Source organism: Penicillium brevicompactum (assembly GCF_028827555.1).
Source record: "Penicillium brevicompactum strain IBT 35665 chromosome Unknown utg000006l_segment0_segment0, whole genome shotgun sequence".
Taxonomy (NCBI): Eukaryota; Fungi; Ascomycota; class Eurotiomycetes; order Eurotiales; family Aspergillaceae; genus Penicillium; species Penicillium brevicompactum.
In genome coordinates this window covers 5,874,131-5,892,745 of record NW_026623209.1, presented here as the reverse complement: position 1 = coordinate 5,892,745, position 18,615 = coordinate 5,874,131, and the positions used below count along the sequence as shown (strand labels likewise).

The 18,615-nt window shown below is 51.2% G+C and overlaps 5 protein-coding genes across 5 annotated transcripts; all 5 read left to right on the top strand.

Moving 5' to 3' along the window:
* Positions 1–2,590: 2,590 nt before the first annotated feature.
* On the top strand, positions 2,591–4,353 carry sebA (putative C2H2 transcription factor (Seb1); the record flags this gene model as incomplete). The annotated part of the gene is made up of 2 exons (XM_056959737.1): positions 2,591–3,110; positions 3,203–4,353. The coding sequence occupies 2 exons, from the start codon at positions 2,591–2,593 to the stop codon at positions 4,351–4,353; spliced, it is 1,671 nt and encodes a 556-aa protein (XP_056809127.1).
* Positions 4,354–5,483: 1,130 nt separating this feature from the next.
* N7506_010443 (diphthine--ammonia ligase family protein) lies at positions 5,484–7,730 on the top strand (the record flags this gene model as incomplete). The annotated part of the gene is made up of 1 exon (XM_056959736.1): positions 5,484–7,730. One exon carries the CDS (start codon positions 5,484–5,486, stop codon positions 7,728–7,730), a length of 2,247 nt encoding a protein of 748 aa, XP_056809126.1.
* Positions 7,731–8,045: 315 nt separating this feature from the next.
* N7506_010442 (putative phosphatidate cytidylyltransferase) lies at positions 8,046–10,820 on the top strand (the record flags this gene model as incomplete). Its single annotated transcript, XM_056959735.1, has 2 exons — positions 8,046–8,622; positions 8,677–10,820. 2 exons carry the CDS (start codon positions 8,046–8,048, stop codon positions 10,818–10,820), a joined length of 2,721 nt encoding a protein of 906 aa, XP_056809125.1.
* A 1,135-nt stretch (positions 10,821–11,955) lies between these two features.
* Positions 11,956–14,960, top strand: atg1 (serine/threonine protein kinase ATG1; the record flags this gene model as incomplete). Its single annotated transcript, XM_056959734.1, has 2 exons — positions 11,956–12,078; positions 12,159–14,960. The coding sequence occupies 2 exons, from the start codon at positions 11,956–11,958 to the stop codon at positions 14,958–14,960; spliced, it is 2,925 nt and encodes a 974-aa protein (XP_056809124.1).
* Positions 14,961–16,233: 1,273 nt separating this feature from the next.
* N7506_010440 (high affinity methionine permease) lies at positions 16,234–18,138 on the top strand (the record flags this gene model as incomplete). The annotated part of the gene is made up of 6 exons (XM_056959733.1): positions 16,234–16,348; positions 16,399–16,630; positions 16,689–17,139; positions 17,201–17,465; positions 17,524–17,686; positions 17,739–18,138. The coding sequence occupies 6 exons, from the start codon at positions 16,234–16,236 to the stop codon at positions 18,136–18,138; spliced, it is 1,626 nt and encodes a 541-aa protein (XP_056809123.1).
* Between the last annotated feature and the right edge of the window lie 477 nt (positions 18,139–18,615).

Here is an 18,615-nt window from a genome sequence, read left to right as displayed (position 1 = left end):
TTTCTGTTGCTGACATGTACTAAGGGCCACTCTAGAGGGCTCTTTTGCCCCGGATCTACAGGTCAAGTCAGTGAGACAGAAAGAAGTACTATCACATCACCCTGCAATCGGAACACATCACTTCGCGACCATGGCTGGGGCCCCTCCACCAATGGGATACACCATTCTGTGAGACCTCTTTCACTGTAGCGCTTGTACGTCTTACAGGTATACCAAGGACCAAGGACTTGAATTTGGGACACAAACATAAGCGCAGTTGCATGTTGGTACTCCATAGTCAGACGGTACCTCCACATGTCCCACACCATCCCAGCTCAGTAGACTCTGGAGAAGAGCTGTCTCTCCAATGAATGGACCGGAGGACAAAGGTAACCACGCGCCCGGTAAACTCTGTCCAGAAGCGCCCACTTGAGCTTTTGAAGAGACATCCCAAAATTCCATTCGCGCCTTGCGTCTTGGTTCTTGCCTCTTGCTATCCAATGAAGGCTTCTTGTTCTTGGTTGCCTGTGATCCTCTCGCGGTTGTGCCCGCAGCTGGTTCCTGCAGTAGGCCGCGCAACAGAGGAATATCGTAGCCTTTGGGCATGCATATTGCGCAGCTCACTTTGAGCCATACGGAAGACTCCGTCCTCCGTACCCTCGTACTTGTACAGACCAGAGATTGAAGTTTGGTGCCATGACACGTACGAAAAAAAAAAAAAAAAAAAATATGCCATTTGCACTCACTGTGCTCCATTGTATATTGTATGGACAATGGAACCATATAGTAACCCTTGCAGCGATCGGAAAGAAAACACACGCGTTGTTTGGTACCCATGTGGCAAACTTCGAGCTGGAACTATACCGAGTAAGCTGAGAACCATGATCATCTTAATATACTGAAACAGAGAAGCTACTGTGGACAAGAACGTTTAAAGCTGAGGTTCATACTACTACTGTAAGGTTAATTGGCTCGGGGAACACCGTGCAGGAATTCTATTATCATATGAAATCCGCGAGAATTGAAACAGCCAATGCCGACCGTTTCACGATGGACGATGGTTGCACAGTCATCGCCACCGTTGATACAAGTGTAGGCCGATCGGCAAGTCCTGAGCGACTTGAGATGTGCAGCTGGAAGAGGCAATAGATGGGCGGACCGCCATTGGGGACCGTAAGCTTTACACTTGTTGATCGCTGTGCCGTCTGGAGTCTAGTGGGTATGGATGGACTTGGTTACTTGTACCGTATCCTTCAGCGTATTCCAAGTATTTTATGTGGGCGATCGTGTAAAGTTGGAGACCTGGGAGATAAGTGGTCAATCAGGGTTGCACATTCAAGGAAAGATACGGCTGATTCATGTAATGGGATGGTATTTGGTACGAAAGAGGGTACTTCGCACTGAGTGTAGCGGGGCCGCCAAAAGTAGGAACAGAGCATCCTATTGGTCTAAAGAGGTCGGTGATAAGAGGTGCAAATGATTGCCGCTGTCACCATCACACGTCCAATGGTCGTGCACCTCGTGGCCACACTCAATTTTTGGAACAGAGGTCTCGGGCCATTGCGCTTTGGGGGAGGCTGGGTACGGAGTAGTGTAGAGAGAGATATGGAGTAGAGAGGATAGTATAGGCTAGAACCAACTCTAGGTCTTAAGTTTAGCACAAGTGAAGGCGTAGACATGCGCAAATCACCAGAAGCATCCCAAAAGTCGCCTCTCCGCATTTTCCCATAGCATCCGCCTAAACTATTTTGGGTATTTTGACCGAGGACCTTTGGGAAATTGAAATTAATTAGGGAAAAAAGAAAACAAGAGGTATTTTAATTAAATGTGAACCTACGGTCCCACCAAACCCACCGGGTGGTCAATGAAGACTATTGGCTGAGGCAGTGCGCACAGTGCAGTGTCTCTCCCAATCCCGCCCCGGACTGGTACCACTTCCGTAAGATAATTCTCATCTAATATTGATATCCATTTATGTATTTTCCCAGTTTATTCGATTATTCGATTTTATTTCTGGATTATTTCTATTTATCTATTTCCCAAACTTGAATTATTTAAATCAAATAAAATAAAAGCACCCCGTTCCTGGCCCACACCTAAACTAGTGACCCGGCAAGCAGAAAATAGCAGCAGATCACTCATTTATCCACCTGCTATCATTCCCTTCTTAATTCTCATATTGGCTCTCTCTCTTCTTTTTTTTTTTTTCGTATTTCCCCGCTGTCTATTTCATCTTCTACACTCATTCACTCTCTATCGAGTCCCTTTTTTGTTTTTTTTTTTTAATATTTTCCATTTCGACTATTTTGGGTTTGGGTCTTCCTATTTGATTTGGGATCCTCATCTATCACTCTCCTTCCTCAAGTACTTCGTCTCCCGGTTCCCAGAACCTGTCTTTCCTTTTTCGACTATCAACTCTCGACGACACTCATTCATCGTCTATACACACACACACTTAATACTGCATTCACTCATTCATCCAACTCAACTACATACTAATCTACGGGAGCCTTTCAATTGGATTCTTCTCGTTTCACACAGGTGAGTTTGGATCTACTTCACCCAAATTATACCGGCCGAGACTGACCTAGGATACAACCAGCACGCAAAAATGGACTCAACATACATGGCCTCGGTACAACAGCCGTACGCCTACTACGATCAACAGAGAGGCCACTACCAGTCAGACGTCCCATACTACGGACAAATGCAGTATGGAGCCCAAGAGCAACCAGTCTACTCTCAGCCCGTGATGAACATGCACCAAATGGCCACTACCAATGCCTTCCGGGGAGCTACAATGAGCTTGACGCCCATTGCCTCTCCTCAACCATCACAAATGAAGCCCACCATCATTGTGCAGCAAGGATCTCCCGCCTTGATGCCATTGGATACTCGCTTCATTGGCCACGACATGTACTCGTTCCCTTCAACTCCTCCACTTTCGGCCTCGGGAAGCTCTATCAGCAGCCCTCCATCTGCCAATGGCGCACTGCCCACTCCAATCACCGACACATTCTTCAGCTTTGACAAGGTCGAAGGTGTGAAGGAAGGCTGCGAGACCGAGGTTCACCAGGAAATCCTGGCCAACCCCGAATGGGCGCGCTCTGACTCGCCCCCAATGACGCCTGGTAAGTCGTTCTTCTCAATCTAATCTATAGATCACACTCTTGAAAAGATGTGGACACTGGGAAGCAAGGGCGAAAGGCTAATTATGACGCAGTCTTCATCCACCCTCCTTCTCTCATTCACAGCCACTCGGACCTTCTGTCTGCCACTTCTTGCCCCTCGCTTTCCCCCTCCCCCTCTCCTGTCCCGACCGACATTCTTGCCTCACAGACTCTCGGGTCTGGTCAGTCTTTCTGCGACCCTCGTCAGCTCACCGTTGAGCCCTCGGTCAATGTTCCCGCCCAGGATCTTCCTCCCCTGCCTACTCTTTCCTGTGAGGAGGAGCAGCCCCGTGCTGTCGTCGGCAGTGCCTCGGTGACGCTTCCCGTCAACGAGAACCCGTCTCCTTCTTTCAGCACCTCGACCCAGGACCCCCTCAGCGGTCTGCCCACTTTTGACAGCTTCTCAGACCTCGACTCTGACGATGAGTTGAACCGCCTCGTGGAATTCCACCCTGCCACCAATGCGGTGTACATGGGTGACAAGCGTCAGCGCGTCCATGCTTACCCCGTCGAGGATGATGGCTTCCTGAGCGAGCACAGCCTCGAGGACACTGATGACTCCGACACCTTCATGCACAATGGTCTCCCTACTTTCGAGTGGACCCAGGCCCATGCTCACCATGAGCATGAGCATGAGCATGAACATGAGGATGATCTCATCGAGGAGCCCAAGACCAAGAAGCGCAGCACCCGCAAGACCCGCAAGAGCATCGACGAAGAGGCTGAAGCCAAGGCGCAGGCCGCCTGTGACTCCTCCGCCGACTGCTGCTCTGACGACGGATCGGTAGAGGACTCCTCCGAGTCAGCTCCCGTTTCTGTCAACCGCCGCGGACGCAAGCAGTCCTTGACTGAGGATCCTTCCAAGACCTTCGTCTGCACTCTTTGCTCGCGTCGCTTCCGCCGCCAGGAGCACCTCAAGCGCCACTACCGCTCTCTGCACACTCAGGACAAGCCCTTCGAGTGTAACGAGTGTGGTAAGAAGTTCTCTCGCAGTGACAACCTTGCCCAGCACGCCCGCACCCACGCCGGTGGTTCCATCGTCATGGGTGTCCTCGACACTAGTGACGCTGGCTCGGTCTCATACGACGATCAGCATGATGCTGGCGCCTTGGGTCAAGTCATGTACGAGACTTCCCAGACCGAGGTCGCTGGTACACCCCCCGTGGACCGCCGTGCGGCCAAGAAGCGCAAGCGTGACCTGTAAAGGCACTTGCGTCTTCCATGATTTTCTTATGAGACCAAGAGACTTCCTCCTGCATATAATATACACACATTTCTCAGTCGCAGTCTTTCGACAGGAAGCTCGACCCCTTTGGTCTTGATTTGGTTTTGGCGTCCGGGCATATTACACCTGGGCATGGGCATCGGTGTACGGCAAACTTGGGTTCCCATTCTCAGCGTTTCATCGCACGGGGACACAATACAGGCACTCAAAAGTGGTTTCTGGGCGAGCATTTGGCCACAGAAAGGGTCCGGAGAAGAAGAAAAAAAAACACAAAAACCTCCCCAAAAAAACAAACCATACAAACATGGAGCATCTATGTCCTGGGAATGGTGAATTATTTCCTTTGTCTTTTGAGCTTTTTTTCCTTTTGTTTCGTCCCTCTCTCCTGGACCAACACATTCTGAGCAATTCTCACCCTTGAGCCCTTTTTTTTGGGTCGTCCCTTCGTGTACCTGTTTCATCTTCGTTTCTTGTGACTTTTCTTTAACCTCTTTTTTTTTTCTGTTTCTGTTCCTGTTATCTTGCTTATTCGATGTAATATTTTTGCTGATTTTGTGTGCTGGTCACATTCGTGTATAAGTTAATTGACCCTGTTTCCCCCGTTTCATACCCCATTCTTCTACTGCATTGGTCTTTTGTGTTGGTTCCAGGTCGCATCTCTAGATGTCGATTCAGTTCAAATTACAAGCAAATACTTCCTCCACCTCTTCTCCGTGCCTTGTAGATCTAAAAGTCTGTATCATTACAACATCAATCAATTCCTTAGTTACCGACGTTGACGTCTTTTACTCAAGTTTGTAGTGTGTTGTCTTCACCATGAAATCAAGGTTGGTGCCTGAATCTGGTGGCCTCAATATAAGTTCCCCGGATCGCATGCCGCATGATTAACTCACCTCTCCCTTCGATGCTGCCGTTTACCATTACTGGATCCTCGAACAAACCCTGGATTTACCAGCATGCTCACCTGCATTTTGACCACCTGCATTTGATGTTTGACATACATCGTCCATTCGTCCATCTGTTATCGATAACCAAGGTGGGGACACCGAAAAGTGCCCCCCGTTGCCCGCACCCAGAAATACTACCTGCAAAAATTCATTGATCCGAGCATGGCAGCACCGACAGGCACCGGGCTGAATGTCATTGCCCTGATTTCCGGCGGGAAGGATTCCTTATACTCCATCCTCCACTGCATCAGCAACGGTCACAGAGTTGTCGCACTCGCCAACCTTTACCCAGAACCGCGACAGAACACAGGCACCCAAGATGAAGATGAAGACATTGACAGCTTCATGTACCAGACCATCGGACACAGCGTCATCCCTCTCTATGAACAAGCCCTTCGCATCCCCCTATACCGTCAGCCCATCTCAGGCGGCGCCGTCGACACTTCACGCATCTATGGACAAGATACAACCCACGGAGACGAGACCGAATCCCTTGTACCGCTCCTCCAGCGCATAAAACAAGCACACCCAGAAGCCAACGCTGTCTCGGCTGGCGCGATTCTTTCGACGTATCAGCGCACTCGCATTGAAAATGTCGCAAACAGACTCAACCTCGTGCCCCTCGCTTGGCTGTGGATGTATCCTTTCCTGCCAGCTTCAAATGCCAGAAATCAAGATCCATTGGCGATAAAACAAACAGGGCTATTGGAAGATATGGCTGCTGTCGGGTGTGACGCTCGCATCATCAAGGTTGCCTCAGGTGGCTTGGACTCAGGGTTCCTGTGGGAGAATGTATCCGGTTCTGAGAGTGGTGGGCGCATTATGCGAAGACGCATCACGAAGGCCATGAGTCGGTTTGCGGGGGCAGAGGATATCCGAGGCGCGGTTCTCGGCGAAGGCGGCGAGTATGAGACGCTTGCGCTCGATGGGCCGGGCTTCTTGTGGAAAGCTAGAATTGAGGTCGGAGCCAAGGAAGAAAAGACCGGTGAAGGAGGTGTTGCATTTGTGAAGCTTCGACAAGCTCGGTGCACGATCAAGTCTGACAGAGATGTGGCTGATGGTGTGACGCCAGGCGATGTTCGTCAACCGGGGTTGCTAGACGAGGCTTTCCAGAATGCCACGTCTTTATTGCCTGTCTCTTGGCCTGGTGGATCGCGGAAAAGTACCAGTACGGCTAGATCGCCAGCGTGGTCTGGCTGTGAGCATGTGCACCGGCTGACTGGCTCGAGCTGGACAATATCGAACATAATTGCGCCCGAGGCTGGTCCCGGGGCCGGAGAGCAGATGAGAGGCATTGTCCGCAAGGTGGAGCAGATTTTGGGTGCTTTCGACCATGCTGAGTCGGGCCCTCGCTCGACAGAGGACATTGTTTTCGCTACTGTGTTGTTGAATTCAATGGCTGATTTTGGGCCCATGAATGATGTCTACGTCTCAATGTTTAGCAAACCAAATCCTCCAGCGAGGGCCACAGTGGCCTGTGGGGACCGCTTGCCATCTAACGTCAAGGTCATGATCTCGTTTGCTGTTGACCTGGGTGCCAGAGACCGTCGTCAGGGCCTGCACGTTCAATCCAGATCATACTGGGCTCCGGCAAACATAGGGCCATATTCACAAGCTATGTCAATTCCTCTGCAAAACGCTAGCAGGCTGGTGTATATTGCTGGTCAGATCCCTCTTGATCCGGCTACGATGACTATGACACAAGTGGATGAGATTTCGTATAAAGGCTACTTTTCTCGTGCTTTGCTAGCGCTCCAGCATCTTTGGAGGATTGGTGAGGCCATGCAGGTGGACTGGTGGCTTGGCGCAGTTGCTTTCCTGACCGGCGAGGACCACGGCGATGACAAGGCTTTGATAGCGTGGCGCCTCTGGGAGGAGATGCACACTTTACCCGACAATGAAGACGACGAAGACGACGAAGGTCCACAGCTGGACGCATGGGATATAAAATACGGGCGCCGCACAGAAGAAGCGCCCGACGTCTTTGTGCCCGGCCTGCCGAAATTCACCGCTCTTGTCGAGTCTACCACATCCATCCCGCCGTTCTTGGCTGTTCAGGTGGATCAGCTTCCCCGAGGAAGTGACATTGAATGGCAAGGACTGGGCAGCCGGTGTGACCAGGCCAAACAAGACATTAAAGGCGCCACAGCCTCCACCACCGTGGACGGCCAGTTCAGGTATACTAGTATCGAGATCGACGCAGGTTCGTCGATCGATGCATTGGAGCAGAACCTGCTATCAGTGATAGAGACTCACTGTCGAGATTCAAATCTGTCCCAGGCTATTCTCTACGCCACACACTCGGTATCTGAAACTTCGTGGCCAGGACAGATTGTCCCGTGCAGATCAGTATGGGGGCGAGAAGGACGCAGATTGAGTGCAGGCGTGGTTTTACAGCATCTGAACTAGCCAAACATCAAATTCCAATATGAAATAAGTTCGAGACAAAGAAAAAAAGGGGGAAAGACAACTCGAGTTGCGTAGCCTCGAACGGTTGAAGATGTCATACGCACTGTCCGCTCGCATGTGATAGGCAAAATCCCTTCCGCGTTCATGTAAGATAACAACAGTGCCGAGATGTCCAAGTGTCACTCCACGTTCTCAACACTTCTGCCGCAAATACCTCCCCAACTGCCAAGTCCATTGACTCAGGGTCCTCTGTTGACTGCGCTCTTCAACTCTTCAACCCCGGCATGACGTATTCATCAACATAAGCATGGCGCCATGAGTTCGCGGAACCAAGAACAAGAAGCGTCACATCGCAACAGCACACCCCTCACCCCAAACTCGTCCTTGAGCCCAGAACCCTTCGCCGATGACTTGCGACTATTCAATCGCTCCCCCCACCCATACCACAGAAGCCAGCGACTTGGCTCTCAAACCCCCTCCGAGCATGGGGACGGACTTCAACCGCTCTCTTCCCACACAAGGTCCTCGCGGACGACCAGCGACAGCGGCACGGAGGCGGACGACGAAAGCACTGGTATTCTAAGGGGTCTACCCGCACCGCCCCTCCGCCCCAGAAAGGGTCTTCGCTCGGGGGATGGTGCCGTAGATGTCGATCTTTGGCTGCCTAGCTTGCAGCCATGGCCTGCATTCGTGCGACCGGCTTTGCGGTCATCACGGCGAAGCTCAGAGGAAGAATTGGAAGAAGAGGCTTTTCAAGAACGGCGAAGGTCAAGGCGGGAAAGACGGGTGGAAGTCCTACGCCGATTGATGGAAGCCGCACTTCTGTTGTCTGTTGGTGGTGTGGTCCTGTACCAAGAGCAGGCGCGGCATCTAGCCTGGGAATGGCGAAAAGGTTCGTTGGATACTCTACAGCATGACAAGAGGGTGTATACTGATTGATTCACAGAGCTTGTCTTTCACGGCCTGGTGGTTCTGAGTCTTTGTGCCAGCTATCCACTGGTTGTTCGAGCATCTCAAGGTCGGAGCTGGCGCATATGGCGCATATGGTCTTCAAAGCGGAGCTACTTTTCTCTGCCTTCTAGCTTCGACCCGGCGCCTCTCTTTTATCCGATCTGTATTCCCATCTTCGTTTCTTTGTCGCTGTCCAACCACACCCCGCCTCTTTTAATGCCCAATATCATTCTCAGCCTCTCATCTTTGCCTGCAGCCGCTGTGCCGCTACAAAGCTGGATTCATGGGTTCAGCGCAGTTCATTGGATGGTATCCATGATTCCCATCCTTGCCGCTGAACATTACTCCATGGACAACACTTGGCCAAAGCCATTGTCACTTCGCGGATTCGACGCGGAAACCCTAATACTTCTTTTCCCTTTGCATCAAGCGTTGATACCCACTTTAGAGTTTTTGTTGACAACTAGCCTTCTTCCTGCCGAGCTGCAGCTTTTGACGACTGCTTTGATCAACTTGTACTTGTTTGCGGCCTCTCCACAAGCAGAGATCCTCAAGGCTCTGCTATGGCTTGGTGGCATGTGTTTATTTGCTTCCTGTCGGCATGTCCTGCGGTGGGAAGTTGCCTTGGCACGAATTCCGAACTGGAAGTTCCGTCGTGCGCCAAACAGTGCGCAATCTGCGCGCAAATTCATTAATATGATGGACCACCGACTCTGCGAGAAGCTGAGCAGAACCGGACCTCTCAACTCCGATGATGCTTCTTCCGACAGTGATGGGCCGAATGGTTCCATTTTTCCAAAACTGCGTACCTCGAAGACCATGCGTGAGGACCGCTCCTCCGATACCATAGCAAAGCCTGCCGTTGTGACGAAAAAGGTCTCCACAGAGGATGAGGCATTCGAAAAGCAGGCTCGCAGTCGGCGACGACATACCATCTCCACATTCGATGAGGCCGTTCGAGAAGAACGGGTCCGCACTACCCCGGGTGGCCGTCGCAAAAAGCTCATGGCGCCTGGCCTTACCTCGTTCCTGTCGCTTACTTCGGCTCAAGCGCAGGTCCGCAAGTGGCTCTACGCATTCTACGTGTACTTGGCGGCATTTCTCATCATCGTGGGTCCCATTCGCACATACGTAGCTGAGCGCGCCTTGCAAGGCCAGGATCCCTTTGGTTGGGCGATAGGTTACTTATTCGGGAACTTTTCAAACGTGCGCTTCTGGATCTTGATGTTGGACCTCGACCGTTGGATCGAACTCCCGCCTCGTCCAGACCCCGACATTTTGGGTGCCTCCTGCTTCTTCGGTTCAATTGAACACATACGACAGGCTACCTTTGGGCCAGCCATAACTCGCTTATTACTGAGCGGTTACTGCGCTGTAGTCCTCCTCACAGGGCTGGCTATTGTTGTCAAGCTCAGTACCATCGCCGAGGTTGATACGCGTCGCAAGATCTTCCACGGCATGATGGTGGTGATGTTCCTTCCTGCCATTTTTGTGGACCCAGCCTTCTGCGCCTTGGCTCTGGCTCTGGCTCTCTCTATTTTCTTGCTGCTGGATCTCTTCCGTGCGTCGCAGCTACCTCCGATCTCACGCCCCCTTACCTACTTCCTGGCGCCCTACGTCGATGGCCGTGACCATCGCGGCCCAGTCATCATCTCACACATCTTTTTGTTAATTGGATGCTCGATACCGCTTTGGCTGTCACTCTCTGACCTTCCCCGAGCCGGTCTAGGTCCCTGGGCAGGCTGGGAGGTACCATCACGAGACGTCAGCATGGCAAGCGGTGTGATTTGCGTTGGCATGGGCGACGCGGCCGCCTCTCTCGTTGGCCGACGGTATGGCCGATTGAAATGGTTCTGGGGCGGCGGAAAGTCGCTGGAAGGCAGCGTTGCCTTTGTCGCCGCCGTCACCTGCGGGCTGATCGCGGTTCGTGCCTGGTTGGTCCTCGGGGGATGGCCGGTCTCCGGGGTCGAATCAGCCGATGGGGCAGAATTCTCCGCACAATTCTGGGCCTGGACTTTGGTCAAGGCTGTTCTGGCGGCGGCCGGCACGAGCGCCACCGAAGCGATCCTCACTGGCTGTAATGACAATGTCGTGGTTCCGGTGGTGTTGTGGCTGCTGGTGCGGGGGCTTGGCGTTTGATACGTATGTTGATGTGTATAGATACGATTTGTTTGCTGTTATTTTCTCGTTTGCTCGGAGGCGCATACCAACCATGCTAGCTTTGCTGCATTTGTACAGCTGAGGGGGTTACATAGGTTCTATAGTGGTGATTTTGTACATATGGAGCTTCACTAGAGAAAATCTGAATATCTGAATCGCTGCCTATAATGGGGTAGTGCTATTGCCAATCAGCCTATTCTCCGTGCCATGACCCCCCAATTTAGACATCGCGTTAAGAGGGGACTTCATAGGCTGCAGATAAGCTTCATATTCCATCACATGAGATCTGCGGTGTAAACCGTTGGGGAAGTTCGAGATGAGTGTGTTTTGGATGTTTGAAGGAGTACCTTTGCTAGAATGATATTACCTGGAGGTTCGAGTACGGAGTTATAGTTTTAGTAACCCCATATATCCCCAAATCTCCAGTTGCCCCGGTTCCCCAAGTTCCTCATAGATCACATCTTGCCGATCTCGGCCTTATCTAATCGATAACCCTTTTGGGAGCTTTGGGCTATCAAGGTACGAAGTACTCCGTAGATCAACTTGATACCCTATTCTTCCCTATTCTTCCCTTAATCTTTGATCTTCTTATATTCTTAATATCCCCCCATATTTCCCCATATTCCCTCCTCCCGACATCTCTACATCTGTACATCTGTACATCTATACATCTTATCGGAAGCGTTGCTCCCCAGATCATCCCACTCCGCCCTCCTGACCGCCTCACTCATCGTCACTCGTTATCGTTGGGTCACACCCCCAGGTATTCTTGGGTCTCCCGCATCACATCATCTCGCTCTTCCATTATACCTTTCATCTCACGCCATTCTGCGATACCCTTCTCCTATTCGCCACCCTATACACTCGACTCTGCACTCTGCATCTATCCCACCCTTGACGAGTTCACACTGTTCCACGGCTTGCCGTACCTTCCTACTGTTCTGCCGGTTGCCCCGTCGTTCCAGACTTCCCGCTCTACAGCGTCATCGGTCCTCTACCCTGATGGGCCTCTCGCGTTGGACATTATTGCTGAGGTAGTCGTGGTTGGGGACTCTGATATCCAAAGATATTAGGAAACCCAACGGGGCTCTCAAACTGGCACAGGCTTATCGCCATGGCGTCACAACATTCGAGGAGATCACGCGAATCCCGCCCCGAGATGTCCATCGGTCGCTACACGCGACTTGATGAGATAGGGCGAGGTAGCTTTGCAACGGTCTACCAAGGTGTGCACACAGTGAGTTGCATTCCCCACCTCCCAATAGCTGTGGCGAACCCCCACAATGATAAGATGGAATGCTGATCTTTATCGCACAGAAATCGAGAACCTTTGTAGCAATCAAGTCCGTGAACCTGTCGAAGCTCAACAAGAAACTGAAAGACAACCTTTCATCCGAGATTGACATTTTGAAAGGTCTTCACCATCCGCATATCGTTGCGTTGATTGACTGTCATGAGTCCACATCTCACATTCATCTGGTCATGGAGTACTGTGCGCTCGGGGACCTGTCGCTTTTCATCAAGCGTCGAGACACTCTTGGGTCCCATCGATATACCAAGGATATGATCTCTAAATATCCCAATCACCCTGGCGGCTCGCTGAATGAGGTGGTGACGCGGCATTTCCTCAAGCAGCTGTCGAGTGCATTGAAATTCCTTCGGGACCGAAACCTCATTCACCGGGACATCAAGCCCCAAAACCTCTTATTGTGTCCATCGCCCTCCTCATATCGGACTGGAGCAGCCCAAGTGGTTCCATTCAAAGGTAGTCAAGACTCTTTTGAACCCACCACGGGTCTTGAATCTCTTCCAATGCTCAAAATTGCGGATTTTGGCTTTGCTCGGTCTCTACCAGCAACTTCATTAGCAGAGACTCTCTGCGGATCCCCGCTGTATATGGCACCTGAAATTCTCCGTTATGAGAAGTATGATGCCAAGGCCGATTTGTGGTCGGTAGGCACCGTCCTATATGAGATGGTGGTGGGCAGACCTCCATTTAGAGCCTCAAATCATGTCGAGTTACTGCGGAAAATCGAAAAGGGAGAGGATCGAATCCGATTCCCCGAAGAGAACCCAGCCTCGGATGATATCAAGAGGCTGATCCGCGGTCTTTTAAAGCGGAACCCAGTGGAGCGACTGAACTTCCCTGATTTCTTTAGCAGCAATGTAATCAATGACCCCATTCCTGGGCTGGTGGCTGATGATGCTCCGGGGGCCTCCCAATCGCCGCGACCCGCTCAGCTGGAAGGAAGAACCGAAGCATCACCTTATGACACTGAGTCCGACGAGAGAGCACCTTATCCTCCCAGTCATCGGACATCCATAACGCGTCGGACGTCGGGAACCCCACCAACTGCATCACCCCTGCGTCGGACAGGCAGCACTGACCGACCTGCCTTAGGTGTTCCTAGGGAGCAGCAACGTGGGGGGACACCACCCACAAGGCCCGCTCCTGTTAGCCTCGTCACGGCACCAGGACGCCAGGAACTCATTGACCGTAACGCAACGACGACAGCAATGGAAAGACAGAGAAGTCGCGCCACGTTCACTGGCTCTCCCAAAACTGATGACTCGGGTGTTCGCACCCGCGAGGAGCAGGATCGCGCTGCTCAGGAAGTAGCATTCGAAAGAGATTATGTTGTGGTGGAGAAGCGGGCTGTCGAAGTGAATGCTTTCGCGGATGAGCTCGCTCATAGCCCACGGTTCCAGGGCGGCCTTACACGGCCAGGGCAAACTGCTGCTGGGTCTCGTCGTGCAACGACACAAGGTATCCCCACGGTCTCCCCCTCCTCTCCCAACGCGAACACCAGCAAGGCCATACAAGTCATTCCAGGTCGTTCGCGGGCAGATTCCACAACCCACCAGCGGCAACATTCGTACGAGCGACGCTATGGACAAAGTCCCACATCAGCGACGTCGGCAATCTCTAAAGCTCTCAACAAGGCTAGTGGTCGTCTATTCAAAATGGGCTTCTCTCCTCCGCTGGCCATCACTAAAGGCGGACGCTCTCCACCCTTAGCTTACAATCCCTTCCCCGCATATCCTCCCGCGCAAGCCAGTCTTCTAATCACAGGAGATGGCGCCAAGACAAACGTGGCCGTGGATGAAGATTGCAAAGCGGTCCAGGCCATCGAAGAATGTGCTACGCGCAGTGACGTTGTCTTTGGCTTTGCTGAGGTCAAATACAAGCAGCTTGTTCCTCTCGCCCCCTCGGCGCCGACTGATCCATCTGCCAGACCCATCGACACCGCTGGTAATGCAGACTCTGACGATGGATTGACGGTAGATGCCATTGTCACGTTATCCGAAGAGGCATTGGTCCTGTACGTCAAGGCATTGTCATTGCTTGCAAAATCAATGGATATCGCTGGGGCATGGTGGTCGCGCAAAAACAGAGAAGAAGTATATGGCGAGTCGCCAGGCAAAGACGGCATGAGTGCTGCTGCCGGTACCCGGATCAACTACGTTGTGCAATGGGTGCGCAACCGGTTCAATGAGGTCATTGAGAAGGCGGAATTCGTGCGCCTCAAGCTCGTTGAGAACCAAAAGCGACTGCCCCCTGACCACCCGAGCCACCCAGACAACCATTCCATCGGCCCCACCGCTGGCTCAACCTCGTCGGCCGACGTAGTCGTTAGTCCTGGCGTTACAGCTGAACGGCTGATGTATGACCGCGCACTTGAGATGAGCCGAGCTGCTGCCATCAACGAACTGACCGGTGAGGATCTCGCCAACTGTGAGATCACATACGTCACTGCAATCCTTATGCTCGAAGCCGTGCTCGAGGACGATGGAACTCGATCAACGCCGAGTGGCAGTGAGCGCCAGAGCAGCTCGCAGCCAAGCGACAAGATCGTCCTGGATGATCTTCAAGTTGAGGATCGCCAGGTCGTCGTCAAACGTGAGTCTCATCCCAACTTAACCGAATCAGCCAATCAATACTTACTGGACGATGTAGTCGTATCAAGCATGCGCGGTCGTCTGGCTTCTGTTCGCAAGAAGTTGTCTGTTCTCTCGAAGCGTTCGTCTGCGCCGACTCCTGTGGGCAGCGCGGGCAAGATTCCCTCATCCACCATCTCTCCTATCTCAAATACTTCGGGTATCACACCTCCACGATGAGTTTTTTGCCACTCAATTAACCCTTACCCGCAACACTCTCATCTCTCTCTTCACTCTCTCCAATTATATGACGTTGTCAAAGCCCTGCATGCAACGCATAGTTTGAAACACGACACTTCATTCTTCCTCCCCTTCTATATCAGCTAGCCTGAGGCCGGCTCTCATCCCTCCAATTTTCCCTATTCACATCTCTTTGGAGATCCTAATTTCTTCGTTCATATTTGTCTGTTCATCTATCTTCCGCTACGCTCGCCATATATCCCATCGCACGATGCCAGGGGAGTTCCGTTTTTTTTTCTCTTTTTTGCTCTCTTCTTATTCACTGACGACAATTGATGCCATGCCATGTCATGCCTCACTCAATGCTTTTTTTGTCTTTTTGGTTTTTGCCTTCCTATGTTCTTCTTTTCGTCTTTTATTGGTCTTGGATTTTTGGCGTTTGACCTGGGGATTACGGTATACAGATTGGCACTGAGGCTTTCGACGATGCACGAGGTCACGGCGTTCAGGTCGGTGAAGATTTAGGTATGCAAATACTGCCAGAGATGTATTGTATATATAGAAACTGAGAAAGTTCAATTCATCTACGGAGTACGGAGTAAGTCAACCCATAAAATGCATCAATGCCAAGCATCGTGCATATCAAAAATGCGGTGGGGCCAAAGTCATGAACCCTAAGGATGGCGTGATCGGCCATGTGTCAGGGTTCATTTTAATTTTGGCCTCTTTTGCTTGGCCTTTCCTGGGCATTTCGGTTACTCCGTGCAGATTCATCTCACATTTACTTGTTTCGTGTGTTGGACCGCCTGGGCAGACCGAGACACCCGACAACACCACTTGGCCCTAAGTCCGGACCTCAGATGACTTGTTTCTTGCTTTTTATTCGTATGGCGCCATGAGCAGAACCTTGGAAAGGCCAGCATCAGTCGTGCAGTCTTTTTCACATCAATGCACCAATCTTGGAATAGAGCTACGGAGTATTTGATAGTGCGACACGCAGCCAAGGCTTCTGGAATCCTTTCCAGTGGACCCAAGCAAAAATGAAAAAACCCTCTTTGAATCTTTGAATTTCTCCCAGCTTTAATTTCAGCCCCAGGGTAACATCCAGGGTTGCCTAGCTGCAAAGACCTATGGCATCAGATTTAGTGCCAGCACCTCATATTTGCCCCCGTCGTTAACCGCTCTTTATTTACATTGACGCTCTCGCTAAATTCAGGGTCCTGTCAAGTACTCCGTACAACAAACCGTCGATCAGTCTGGGGTGCGAAACATCATGGCTTCATCGACTGATCATATCCGGGACAAGTCGCCCAATAAATCGCCGGTGCTCGACACCAGGCCGGCTGGTAATGATGGGCTACGTCGTGCAGATGGTATATCGGGACTTTGTACGTTGACCCACGATGATGGCGAATGACATCTTTGACTGACCGTTTAGATGAGGGTAATGTCTTCGACGCTTCGCCCGACAACCGTCGCCAGATTGGCATTTTCAGTGCCTCGTTTCTGATTCTGAATCGAGTGATCGGTACCGGTATCTTTGCGACACCTAGTACCATTCTGGAATTGTCGGGCAGTGTTGGTCTCTCGTTGTTCATGTGGGTGATCGGCACTGTCATCGCACTGGCTGGAACGGCCGTGTATATGGAATGGGGAACTGCGATTCCAAGGTACGTGATGTGACGATTGGCAGGATTGAGTGATTATCAAACTAAGCCGATCCTGTAGAAACGGAGGTGAAAAAAATTACCTCGAATATGTCTACAAGAAGCCCAAGTTTCTTGCGACAGCCATGTTCGCGGCCTATGTCATCTTGCTCGGATGGGCTGCCAGCAACAGCGTTGTTTTCGGCCAATATATCCTCAACGCAGCCGAAGTTGAAGTCGGGAGGTGGAACCAGCGTGGTGTCGGACTAGCTTGTCTGACTGCTGCTTTTCTCATCCATTCCGTGGCCTTGAAATGGGGTCTTCGCCTTCAGAATTTGCTGGGTGTTATCAAGCTGATTATCATTGTGATCATTGTCGTGTCCGGTTGGGTTGCACTCGGCGGCCATACAAAAGCCCCAAGACCAGACAACTTCACCAATGCCTTTGAAGGGACCCAGGGCAGTGGTTACAGTATTGTTATGGCTCTATACAACGTCATCTGGTCTTTCATTGGCTATTCGAATGCGAACTATGTATGAACATCATTGTTGATCCTTGGGCCAGACGCGGTGACCATGCTAACTGGATGCATAGGCCTTGAGCGAGACTCGGAATCCAGCCCGAACATTGAAGATTGCAGCCCCCGTGGCGATCTGCTCAGTCGGTGTTTTATACATGCTCGTCAATATCGCCTACTTCGCTGCTGTTTCCAAGGAAGAAATGCTCAGCTCCGGTAGCATTGTGGCTGCTGTCTTCTTCCGTAACATGGCAGGAAAGCAGGCCGAGAAAGTGATGTCCGTCTTCGTGGCTCTCTCTGCATTTGGCAATGTGATGTCCGTCATATTCTCCCAAGGCCGAAGTACGTATGCCCGTTCCAAAGCTATCATTTCATACTAATCAGATGCCGTAATTTCCAGTCGTCCAAGAACTGGGCCGTGAAGGTGTCTTGCCCTTCTCCAAGGTCTGGGCAAGCAACTGGCCCTTCCGCTCGCCAGCTGCAGGTCTGCTCGAGCACTACATCGTGTCAGCTGTGATCATGCTTGCGCCGCCCCCAGGCGATGCATACAATTTCTTAGTGAAGTAAAGGTTCCTCCAGTCAATCTTCAATTTCCCAGCTGACCAAAATCCACAGCCTGATTTCCTACCCTCTTGCGATCGTCAACGTCTTCGTATCCGCCGGTCTTCTCTATGTTAATCTCACCAAGCACAAGAACTTCCCAGACTGGGCACCTGGAGTCCGCGCGACTATACCCGTGACAGCCTTCTTCATGCTCTCCAACATCTACCTTGCCATTGCCCCGTACGTGCCCCCAAGCGCGGGCCAAAACGTGTACGACGAGCTTCCATACTACCTGCACTGTGTGGTTGCGCTGGGTCTCTTTGCGGCAGGAGGAATCTACTACATTGTGTGGGCAGTCTTGATGCCCCGGTTCGGTAGATATGTGCTTGTCAAGGAGACTGTTGTGGACGCCGATGGGTGGTCTCGCAGTGTCTTCACAAAGCTGCCACAGGAGCAGGCGCATCAGCATTAATAAACCAGACAAGGTTCGGGGGAAAAGAGGCATATTGCTTAATTTGTGGAGTTTCAGATTGATCTCGAAGTAGCTGCCATAGTAACTAATTAACTATACTCATTCACTCTTGGCCTCAATAAGAAATGATTGACATCTTATCACCATTTGACCATTTGACTTGTCATAAATACTAGATAGTACTATATCATTGCTATACATGTCTTGCTCTCAAGACCTTCAGAGTATAAACATTAAAACATACCAAATGTTCACATGCAAACCTTGGACACCAACACACCTAGGCAGTTCTCCCATATACAAATCCTCCAAGGCCGCAACAACGCCATAATCACAAAATAAATCACAAAACCAGAGCTCATCATACATAAACGTGAAAAACATGAAAAACATAAAGAGTATATACCTTTGACCAAAATCCATAGATCATGGATCATAAAAACCAACCAGACCTAAGAAACAGGCCGATGACACTGC